At 43.3% G+C, this 12,648-nt stretch overlaps 1 protein-coding gene across 4 annotated transcripts in view; it reads right to left on the minus strand.

Moving 5' to 3' along the window:
• Positions 1 to 17: 17 nt before the first annotated feature.
• Positions 18 to 12,648, minus strand: part of NPRL3 (NPR3 like, GATOR1 complex subunit) — a 109,989-nt gene continuing 97,358 nt past the window's right edge. For all 4 annotated transcript variants that reach the window (XM_030212422.1, XM_030212421.1, XM_030212419.1 and 1 more), the window contains one exon: positions 18 to 954. In XM_030212422.1, coding sequence (XP_030068282.1) covers positions 792 to 954 — 163 coding nt within the window. In that variant the 3' untranslated portion in view covers positions 18 to 791. The remainder of the gene's footprint in view (positions 955 to 12,648) is intronic.

Here is a 12,648-nt window from a genome sequence, read left to right on the forward strand (position 1 = left end):
ATTTGCATGCTCTCATTAATAGTCATTGTGGATATCCTGAAAACCTGACTGACTGGCTGACTGGCTGGGGTGCCTCCAGGACCAAGTTTGAGAAGCACTGTTTTAGTGTATGGTAATTTTTACCTAGTTTTATTTTACATCTGAACAGATGCTTTGTGTAACCTAGGCCACCTTTTTGTAAAGTCTCTATCCCTCTTGCACCATGATTTATTTCTTTTGAAATTGTACACCACTTACTTGCAGTCTTATTTGAGTGGTGTATCAAATAAAGATGAACTATGAGGAAAACTTTAGTGGAGAGAATAGCTTGCCTGATGGTATATAATTGAGGAAACATGGAACAAAGGATATCCGAGGAAGCTCAGCTCCATGGCACTGTACACAGACTGTCATTTTGGTGAGAAAGCATTACTCCACTCAGCATCTGAATAAGTACTTAATGGGTCTCAATACAGAAGCTTTTGCAGTATCTTTTATCTTAGTCCAATGCATGGTATCAGAGCCTCCAGATTCCAGAATTTGAGCTAAACCAAGTGTCATTTATTCAGCAACACCAGCTTTCAAAATAGAAAGAAATAAAGCATTAAGGCAAATCCTGTACGCTACAGAAGGTGTATATACAGGAACTGTAGCATTAATTACATAATACGCTGTATTGTACATTATTTTTTTTAAAAATTTTTGTTTAAATATTAAAATATATTATGTTTATAAAACAATTTATAAAAATATTTCTAGCCACAGTGATGTCTAATACGAGGCAATGTCCCTGCCACATTGGCACTGTGTCACTAAGAAAGTGACTGAAAGACAGAAATGACAGGATCCTCATGGTTCGTCACCACCAGCACGCTGCGGAATTTGTCAAACAGCATCAGCAGCTGTGAACGCCGCATATTCTCATTGTACATGATCTCTTCCAAGTGGTGTCTTCCTCGGAAATAGTGCAAGAGCCTAGGGAGGAAAAATGCACTGTGAGTCCTTTTTTACTAAAATGCATAAAACGGCACATGGTAACAATGCAAGCTAACTGCATACACTGTTAAGAACATAAGCGTTGCCATACTGGAACAGACCCGAAGGTCCATCAAGCCCAGTATCCTGTTTCCAACAGTGGCCAAACCAGGTCACAAGTACCTGGCAAGATCCCAGAACAGTAAAACTGATTTCATGCTGCTTATCCTAGAAATAAGTGGATTTTCCCCAAGTCCATGAAGGAAATGCAGAGCTGGGACTGTGTGGAGGAGTGTCGGGTCAGTGAGCTTAGCTTCAGCCTGTGTGTTTGTGTTTGCAAAGTGTGAGGGAAAGCTGGTGGAGTGGAGTCTCCCCATACTGTAGTTCATGGCTATGCATGTGCTGCAGGGAGCAACCACACTACTGCTGGAGCCTTAGCTGGTCTTCTACTACTACTACTTAACACTTCTAAAGCGCTACTAGGGTTACGCAGTGCTGTACAGTTTAACAAAGAATGGCAGTCCCTGCTCAAAGGAGCTTACAATCTAATGGACAAAATGTGCAGTCAAACAAATTGGGGCAGTCTAGATTTCCTGAATAGAGGTATAATGGTTTGGTGCCAAAGGCAACATTGAAGAGGTGGGCTTTGAGCAAGGATTTGAAGATGGGCAGGGAGGGGGCTTGGCGTATGGGCTCAGGAAGTTTATTCCAAGCATAGGGTGAGGCGAGGCAGAAAGGGCGGAGCCTGGAATTGGCAGTGGTGGAGAAGGGTACAGAGGAGGGATTTGTCCTGTGAGCGGAGGTTTCGGGTAGGAGTGTAAGGGGAGATAAGGGTAGAGAGGTAATTATGGGCTGCAGATTGAGTGCATTTGTAGGTTAGTAGGAGAAGCTTGAACTGTATGCGGTACCTGATCGGAAGCCAGTGAAGTGACTTGAGGAGAGGGGTGATATGAGCATATCGGTCCAGGCGGAAGATAACATGTGCAGCAGAGTTCTGAACGGATTGAAGGGGGGGATAGATGGCTAAGTGGGAGGCCAGTGAGGAGTAGGTTGCAGTAATCAAGGCGAGAGGTAATGAGAGAGTGGACGAGAGTTCGGGTGGTGTGCTCAGAGAGGAAAGGGCGAATTTTGCTGATGTTATAGAGAAAGAAGCGACAGGTCTTAGCTATCTGCTGGATATGCGCAGAGAAGGAGAGGGAGGAGTCAAAGATGACTCCGAGGTTGCAGGCAGATGAGACGGGGAGGATGAGGGTGCCATCGACTGAGATAGAGAGTGGAGGGAGAGGAGAAGTGGGTTTGGGTGGAAAGACAATAAGCTCGGTCTTGGCCATGTTCAGTTTCAGGTGGCGGTTGGACATCCAGGCAGCAATGTCGGATAAGCAGGCCGATACTTTGGGCTGGGTTTCCGCAGTGATGTCTGGTGTGGAGAGATAAAGCTGGGTGTCGTCAGCATGGAGATGATATTGGAAACCATGAGATAAGATCAGCGAGCCCAGGGAAGAGGTGTAGATTGAAAAAAGAAGGGGTCCAAGGACAGATCCCTGAGGAACTCCAACAGAGAGCGGGATGGGGGTGGAGGAAGATCCCTGAGAATGTACTCTGAAGGTACGATGGGAGAGATAAGAGGAGAACCAGGAGAGGACAGAGCCCTGGAACCCAAATGAGGACAGTGCGGCAAGAAGTAAATTATGATTGACAGTGTCAAAAGCGGCGGACAGGTCAAGGAGGATCAGGATGGAGTAGTGGCCTTTGGATTTGGCAAGGAACAGGTCATTCTGCCACAAAGCTGCACCAACTCATAGGATAGTCCAGCGAGGACAGATTCTCTGATCAGACTCGGAATAAGGTTGCCAACTGGATCCAGATTTGCCCGACGGCACCAATCCAGTCCTGAATTTAACTCACTGCATGCATGAGCTTGTTGTGCTGATTTCCCCATTGCAATCCCTATGAAAAGCACAAATTCATGCAATGGGGTAAATCCAGGATCAACTCTGTCAGGCAATGCAGAGAGAGAGAGGATGGAAGGCTACTGGAACCAGATCCAGAGAGCAGAAGTTGCTGCTGCCTTGCCTGCTTGCTGTGGAGCCCATGTGTGCGTACTAGCATTGTGGCCCATGTCCACCTGCATCCAGTGGAGAGCAGAGAGAACTAAAACTACTAGTACTTATCATTTCTATAGCGCTACTAGACGTAGACAGTGCTGTACACTTGAACATGAAGAGACAGTCGCTGCTCACCAGAGCTTACAATCTAATCAGGACAAACAAACAGGACAAATAAGGGATAAGAGAATTACTAAGGTGGGAATGATAAAACAGACATGGGTACTGAACAAGTGAATAGGGGTTTGGAGTTAAAAGCAGCATCAAAAAGGTGGGCTTTTAGCCTAGATTTGAAGATGGCCAGCGGTGGAGCTCAACATACTGGCTCAGGAAGTCTATTCCAGGCATATGGTGCAGCAAGATAAAAGGAACGGAGTCTGGAGTTAGCAGCGGAGGAGAAGGGTACAGAGAAGAGAGATGTATCTAATGAACGGAGTTCCCAGACCTCTAATACACAACACATGCTCCTCTAAAATGCTTTTAATCAAATGTGTGTGAAACAAACTGAAGGCAGATCAGACTCATTTGAGTCCAACTTCAGTAGTGGGATTTTCTCCCAAATCCTGCCCATGGTTGGGGCAGTTCAATGATCTTTCTAAATTTAAGGCTTGAGGGCAGGGAAATAATTAGTCCATCTTTGGTTGGCACACACATTTTCCTACATCACGCACAGTATCACTCTGTGGAGGAGAACAGCTATCATGCCATGTCACTTGTGCAAGACAGGAAATTTTTCTTCACCTTGTCTTAATAACAATCAATCTCAAACATGAAATATGCTTTTAAACATATACTTATGATACAGACAAGCACTGTCTACTGCTACAAGTCTGCCAGAATAAACTGTCTTTCCGCCCAGCTGGAATATGACACCGTCTTGATACAAGACATTTCATGAAACACACATATTACAATGCCTATTTTTTGTCAAGCATTTAAATCTATTTTTTAAGCAAGTGAAGTTCTAATATGAACCCTTTGAAACAAGCACTTTTATAACAGCCAGAATACCACAGTTCCAGCAAGTCTTATTCTCAGCTAAGTACTTGTGAAAAAAAAATAGCTTCTTGAAAAGCCATTGAAGAGCTAAAATACCACATTGCTTTCCTAGGGGCATACATGTTTTCTTTTTTTTAAACTGTAAAGGTATTTCTGCTTCCCGTGGTTGGATTTGCTTCCCTTGAATCTGAGATTTTCTTTCACTGTAGCTCACAATAGCAGCTTTTACTGCCTGGTCTCATCCTTCCTACAGCAACTTACAGAGGGCAGAGCTACCCATTTTTGGTTGTTCTCAAGATTTGATCCAGATGAAATGAAAAATTTTTATTATGTACTTTAATTCACAGGGGTCATAGCCATTTATCTACAAATCGAGCAGTAGATTTGTATCTATGTCGATGTGTGGATAGATCAAAACTGACAGGTTGTGAGTTAAGCTAGTACGGAATGTGGAAACTTCCTGCAGTGGTTGTTCAGAAAGCAGATGTGACTGTATCAAAAGGGCCACTTACAATATGAAGTGATAGCCGATTCGGTGGAAGGGTCATACTATTTTTATCCACACCTAATGCATAGCTCTTACGCAACTTTCCTACAATAAAGCACTCAAATTATATAGGTGTCCTAAGGAAAGACACCTAAGCTTTGCTTTCAAATTACTCCATAGGAATAATAATTTTGAGTCTGCAGTGTCTTATCCCCAAGTAGCATTTCAAAACATATTATGGATCTCCACAGCCACTATTCTGAGGTCAAAAAGAAAATTACTCATATAGACAGAAAAAATCACTTAACCAAAGCAAAGGGCAGTCCAAATCCTAGGCCCAAGCTCACCATTTGGTGTCACTTCCTTAACATGTGAGAGCAGCCATGAGACGAATAAGCTCTTTGAGCAGGGACTGTCCTTCTATGTTAAATTGTACAGCGCTGCGTAACCCTAGTAGCGCTTTAGAAATGTTAAGTAGTAGTAGTACCCAAAAGACCACTAAATTATCATTGGCTGCACAGACATAATTCAAGGGTAGAATAGTGGTTAATGCAGTGGGCTGAGAACCAGCTTCAATTCCCAACTGCAGCTCCTTGTGACTCTGGGCAAGTTACAAAACCCTCCATTGCCCCAGGTACAAAATAAGTACCTGTATATAATACATAAACCACTTTGATTGAAACTACAGAAAGGCGGAATATCAAATCCCATCCCTTTTCCCATAAGAACATAAGCGTTGCCATACTGGTCCACCAAGCCCAGTATCCTGTTTCCAACAGTGGCCAATCCACCAATCCAGGTCACAAGTACCTGGCAAGATCCCAAAAGAGTAAAACAAATTTTATACTGCTTATCCTAGAAATAAGCAGTGGATTTTCCCAAGGTCATCTTAATAATGGCTTATGGACTTTTCGTTTAGGAAAGCATCCAAACCTTTTTTTTTTTTTAAAGATGTTTAAATCTTTTTTATTAATGTACATCAACTTAAATTGAACAGTTGGCAACATATTGCATAATACGCAAAAACAGTCCAACGACTATACCAGTAAATAAACACAATTGTAAATATTCTTGTCTTTTTCATTTCTTCCCTTTTTCCTTCCCTCTACCACATGTCTGTGTTGCTATTCATATAAAGAGAATGTAACTTTACAACATGACTTGTGCCTACCTATATACTTTCAAACCCCTCTCCCCTCCTGTTCCAACCCCCCTCCCTCCCTACCTTCCCCTTTTAGCCCCTCCCTCCCCCAAATATCAACCCTCCCCATCCCCTCCCTCCCCCCCCTCCCTCCCTCTCGCCTCTACTTTAAGACTCTATAAGTTCAATAGGTAACTCCTGGCTGGAGCTGACAAAGTGTTCCAGAAGGGGGACCATATCTGTTGCAGTTCTTCGCCTGCACTCGAGTTCATGTCTTTGATTCCTACTCGTTCCATACGCATCAAGTGTATCATCTGCGTGCGCCACTGCGTCACTGTGGGATATTTGTGCGTCAGCCATTCTTTCAATATAACTTGTCTGGCGACCACGACAGCTTTATCGATGAAGCTTTTATATCCTTTTGGAATCGGGTGCCTAATTTTAAATTGACCAAATAATAACATTAGTTCACATTCCCACTGCTTTCGCCATAAAGTGGATATATTCTGTACCAAATTTTTCCAGAATTTTTGGATTCCTTCACAGGACCAAAACATGTGGCCCAATGTTGCGCCATCTGATCTACACTTGGGGCATTCTCCCCATGGCGAGAGTCCCATATAAAAAGCTCTTTGGGGAGGTACAGTGGGGGAAATAAGTATTTGATCCCTTGCTGATTTTGTAAGTTTGCCCACTGACAAAGACATGAGCAGCCCATAATTGAAGGGTAGGTTATTGGTAACAGTGAGAGATAGCACATCACAAATTAAATCCGGAAAATCACATTGTGGAAAGTATATGAATTTATTTGCATTCTGCAGAGGGAAATAAGTATTTGATCCCCCACCAACCAGTAAGAGATCTGGCCCCTACAGACCAGGTAGATGCTCCAAATCAACTCGTTACCTGCATGACAGACAGCTGTCGGCAATGGTCACCTGTATGAAAGACACCTGTCCACAGACTCAGTGAATCAGTCAGACTCTAACCTCTACAAAATGGCCAAGAGCAAGGAGCTGTCTAAGGATGTCAGGGACAAGATCATACACCTGCACAAGGCTGGAATGGGCTACAAAACCATCAGTAAGACGCTGGGCGAGAAGGAGACAACTGTTGGTGCCATAGTAAGAAAATGGAAGAAGTACAAAATGACTGTCAATCGACAAAGATCTGGGGCTCCACGCAAAATCTCACCTCGTGGGGTATCCTTGATCATGAGGAAGGTTAGAAATCAGCCTACAACTACAAGGGGGGAACTTGTCAATGATCTCAAGGCAGCTGGGACCACTGTCACCATGAAAACCATTGGTAACACATTACGACATAACGGATTGCAATCCTGCAGTGCCCGCAAGGTCCCCCTGCTCCGGAAGGCACATGTGACGGCCCGTCTGAAGTTTGCCAGTGAACACCTGGATGATGCCGAGAGTGATTGGGAGAAGGTGCTGTGGTCAGATGAGACAAAAATTGAGCTCTTTGGCATGAACTCAACTCGCCGTGTTTGGAGGAAGAGAAATGCTGCCTATGACCCAAAGAACACCGTCCCCACTGTCAAGCATGGAGGTGGAAATGTTATGTTTTGGGGGTGTTTCTCTGCTAAGGGCACAGGACTACTTCACCGCATCAATGGGAGAATGGATGGGGCCATGTACCGTACAATTCTGAGTGACAACCTCCTTCCCTCCGCCAGGGCCTTAAAAATGGGTCGTGGCTGGGTCTTCCAGCACGACAATGACCCAAAACATACAGCCAAGGCAACAAAGGAGTGGCTCAGGAAGAAGCACATTAGGGTCATGGAGTGGCCTAGCCAGTCACCAGACCTTAATCCCATTGAAAACTTATGGAGGGAGCTGAAGATGCGAGTTGCCAAGCGACAGCCCAGAACTCTTAATGATTTAGAGATGATCTGCAAAGAGGAGTGGACCAAAATTCCTCCTGACATGTGTGCAAACCTCATCATCAACTACAGAAGACGTCTGACCGCTGTGCTTGCCAACAAGGGTTTTGCCACCAAGTATTAGGTCTTGTTTGCCAGAGGGATTAAATACTTATTTCCCTCTGCAGAATGCAAATAAATTCATATACTTTCCACAATGTGATTTTCCGGATTTAATTTGTGATGTGCTATCTCTCACTGTTACCAATAACCTACCCTTCAATTATGGGCTGCTCATGTCTTTGTCAGTGGGCAAACTTACAAAATCAGCAAGGGATCAAATACTTATTTCCCCCACTGTATATAGAGACGGAAAACAAATTTATACTGTTGTTCCCAATGTCCCATCCAGACCGAACGTCTGGGAATGGACAAGACAAATGTCTTAATTGTTTCCGTCGTTATGTTAACTTTCAAGTCTTGTTGCCAGTCAGCCTCCAATTTTTTATAGTTTGGTTCCGGCATTGTATCTCTGATGTGTTTATGATAAAAGGATAGTGGCACTTTCTGTTGTGACTCCAGTGAAAAGGCTGCCGAGAGTTCTTCCTGAACATCCTCTGCCAAATGCTCCCAATGTAATGATGTCACATAGTGTTTTAACTGAGCATAGTGAAAAATCTCTGCATCTGGCAATGCAAATTCCTCCTTCAAAACTGAGAAGGATTTCATGCGTCCCTCCTCTGTAACCACTTGCAATACATACTTTATTCCCTTTATCTCCCACCTGCGAAAGACTGAGTACAGCTGCCCTGGGACAAATGCCATGTTATCACATATAGGGAGGAATGGGGTTGCCTTTGGGGCAAATTTGTGCATACGACAGACCCATCTCCATGCTGCTCGGGCCGTCTGCATAATACCAGTTTCTCTCAATATGACTGGAATACGAGCTCCCGTCCCGTGCAAGTAATTACTAAAATGTACCCCCGGTGTTAATTGCAATTCTAAGTCTGTGTTGGAATATTCTTGTGTAGATCTGAACCAATCGTTTATGTGTCTCATGCCACATTGAAATATCTTATACTAAGCAGCCCCAGCCCCCCATGTTCCACCGGGATCTGCAATGACTCTATTGATAGGCGCGCCCTCTTTCCCTGCCACAGGAATCGCTGTATAAGTGCATTTAATTTTTTCTCATCTGACCTTCTTAAGTATATTGGTACTGTCTGCAACACATACAGCCATCTAGGAATAATCACCATATTATATAATGCGATTCTTCCCCTCAGAGAGAGTGGCAATGAAGCCCAAGTTGCAAGACTTAACTCAGTATCTTTGACCATTCGACGTATGTTTTGGTCATATAGTTTCGTGAGGTCTGAGGGAATGTGCACTCCTAAGTATTTAATTGTTTCTGTTGCCCTCTGCAGTGGCATGGTCCCACCCACAACTGTTGGCGTTTCTGGGCCTAATGTGAGAACATAGGACTTAGCTTTATTTAATTTAAACCCTGATAACTGGCCATATTGATCTATGCTGTCCAACAGCGCTTCCAATGATTGATCTGGATTTGCTAGAGTTATCATCAGATCATCCGCATAGGCTAATATCTTCACCTCCTGATTTGCTACCTTTACACCCTCGATTTTCTTTGCAGCTTTCACCACTCTTAACAGCGGTTCCAGCGCCAGTATAAAGAGCAGGGGCGACAACGGGCAGCCTTGTCGTGTTCCTTTCTCGATTGTAAACTCCTCTTCAGTGATCCCATTCACTATCACCTTTGCCCCTGGATTACAATATAGAGCCTTTACAGCTTGCACAAACCAGCCCTGTATTCCCACGCTTTCTAAAGTTGAGAATAGGAAGTCCCACCTCACAAGGTCAAATGCCTTTTCTGCGTCCAAACTAATCACCATGGCAGATTCTCCCATGTTGTGACAGGAGGCTATTGCGAGTAATAACTTTCTAACATTATGTGTTGCCTGTCGCCTCCGCACAAACCCCACCTGTTCTGGGCCTATAAGCATGGGTAGCCACTGGGCTAGTCTCTCAGCCAGAATCTTAGCTAGCAACTTCACGTCTAAATTTAGCAGTGAAATTGGCCTGTAAGAGCCTACTTCATCAGCCGGTTTACAGGGTTTGGGGATCATTGTGATAAGCGCCGTATTTGTATGTAGGGGAAATTCCCCGGTGTTCACTATCTCTTCATGGTATTCCAAAAGAGATGTCAGCGCGTCTGGGGGTAACATTTTGTAGTATTCCCCAGAATACCCATCTGGGCCCGGTGCTGAGTGTCGCTTTAGGGATTTCACCGCCTTCTGCATCTCTAACAATGTTATTGGACTGTTTAACCCATCTAATCCTTCTTGGGGTATCTGATCTAGTCCTGCACTCTTGAGGTACTCAGAGAGGTGTTTATTCGCCGGTCCTTGCTCTACCGAGTATAATCCAAACCTTTTAAAAAAAAAAAAAACTCTGCTAAGCTCTTTTACCACATTCACTGGTGATGAATTCCAGAGTTTAATTACAGGTTCCCTTTCACTCCCTCTTGCCTCTGCATAGCAAGCTAGACAGACCCCCATATCATATGTGCTTGCAGAGTGGCCCCTCCCCCAACCAAACATCTTCCATCAACTATCAAACCCCTGCACTGCTCCTCCAGCTCTTGACAGTTGTCCTAGTGTGGCTGGAGGTGTACCTAAGATAAGGCGGAGCAATAGTGAGGTCAACTGCAGGAGCCTAAGAAGGATGCCTCCCTCCCACTGGCAAAGACTGCTCCAGACCGTTAATGAACAAATCCTTCCCTAAATTACAGCAGGTCTTTGCTAGTACGAAATATTGTAAAATATATGCAATCTCTACCCATAGAACACTTTACAATTATCATCTGTTCCAAATTCTGCTTTTTTTTTTTTTTCAGAACTGGAAAAATGCTCTTTCATAAACAAAGTGACTCCTTTTAATTCCTGTTGCCTCTAGAGACAATCCACATCCTTTCCTTATGCTTTCATTCTTCCACTTTGTCCAATTTCCTGTATTCAGATACTTTAACAGCCCTCTGCTTTTCATCTTCCATTGCTTCTGGCTGACAAAAATAGTTAATGAAATCCTTCTAGAGCACACGCAATAAGTCTTTTATCTTACTCTTTCTACCATTTGTGCCTCTATCATCTTTGTCCCTCTGTTTTAACTATTCAAGTCATGTAATACTAGGCAGATTAACACTTAATAGGCTGAATAGTTTGTGCTTTCAACTAAATGAAAAATGCCCCCAAGCTGAGAAACAATATAAGAAAAAAAAAAAAGTTTTATTAATTAACAGACCCTCAATGAGGGGCTGTTAGTGGAAGTATTTGATTCCTCTTGATCAACAGCCTTTAGCTATTTAGCCCCCATGCTCTGGAACCAACTTCCACCCTCTTTGTATTCTGATCCTTAATTGTCCATGAAGACTTAACTCTTCTGTCATGCCTATTCTCTATTGTTCCAACTCAAGGGAGAGCAACTTTTATACACAGAAGGCTGCATGAATGTCAGTACTACCTCTAGGGGCAGAGGCTCAGAACCTAATGCTGACGTTAGAGCTGATTAGCACTGGCGTTAATCTGCGCAGAATGCTCAGAGGCCTTCAGCGCAGAAAACATGCTCGCCAAAGATGGAACCAAATTCTTTTTAAATGTAGTCAAACGGATGTTAATGAGGTCATTTGCTATGCCCTCACAATATTCAACAGCGCACAAACAAACCCTACTCTTACCACTGGAAACCTACCGCCAGCTTGGAGTTGGCATTGTGGTGTTTTAAGAGAGGATTTCTCATGATTTTCTGTTTAAAATCTGCCAGTTTTGATTTGTTTCAGAAACAGAAGGAAGCCCGTGGAAGCCTCTATGCACTGGTATTGAAAAACAAATGTGTGCAAGTCCAAGCAAACCCAAGCACACATTGGCACCTGTTTTCTGCGCTTAAATAAGAAATTCAAGTGAAAAAACAATTGAAAAGCTTATATTTAAAGATGCAGAAAAATGGCACCAATGTGTGCTTCACTTCAGAGTTTGCCTGGGCTTACCGCAAAACTCCTGTGTGAATGCACTAGGCACGGTCCTTCCATTTAATTTCGGTCTCTCGGCACGCATATAATTTGAATGCCATTAGCTTTGAACATTGGAGGGGCTATGTTTCCGTGGTATGGGGCAAACACTGTTAGTTTTTGCACCGGAGCTTTGAACATTGGGGCCCTAGAGGGCTGCAACATTATGTAATGTCATTAGACCTTCTGTGACAAATGAGAAAAAATGTAACTAAAATTGAAGGAAGCAAACTTCTGGAGTGGTCGTTCTGAAAATATTTGCGAAATACAGTATCTAAAATTGCCAAAACTCTGGTTAATGATGTTTTCTATGTATATTTCCCATGGTCTTGGGGGCCGCATACATTTCAATGGCAAGCCGCAGGTTACCCTCCCCTGTTCTAACTTATTCTATTCCTCTACAGGAAGAGAGAAAATGGGAGACTACTATTGCTTCCCCTTCCTACTGTGTCCTGCTTATTCATTTTTATTTCATCATATATTACATACTGGATATAACTGTTGTACTATGTATGCATTGCCTTTCTTGCGTTTCTGTTTATACTTATTTTAATGTTGTTTTTTCCCTTAATTTTACTGCTCTGAAGTTTTAACTAAGATTTGTAAAACGCACTCATGGCTCATTGAATTCTTTCCATCCCCTTTGCATATAAATATGTGTTGTGAAGGGGAGGGGGAAGAGCAGTGGATGTGTACATTTCTGTGTGTCTGCATAATGTGTTGGTTTGAGTGTGTGTGTCATTTCTGGGTGTCTGTGATCAAGAAAGGATGGCAGATTGAAAGATACAATTCTTTAATCACAATGTTACAGTGGAACTGCTTTTCCCATGTACATGTATTGAGGCATTTTTTGGAAGGGGTTCATTTCTCTTTCACACCTTGCCAAATGCAAAAACTTCACTTCTAAAGCACAGAAACTTCCTGAAACACCTTATCTCTTCCTGTGACTAAAGAAGCCTTCCAGTGCTCTGCCCTCACTGCCTTCCCATTGGCTAGATC

This window comes from Microcaecilia unicolor, chromosome 8 (assembly GCF_901765095.1).
Source record: "Microcaecilia unicolor chromosome 8, aMicUni1.1, whole genome shotgun sequence".
In the NCBI taxonomy this organism is placed as follows: domain Eukaryota; kingdom Metazoa; phylum Chordata; class Amphibia; order Gymnophiona; family Siphonopidae; genus Microcaecilia; species Microcaecilia unicolor.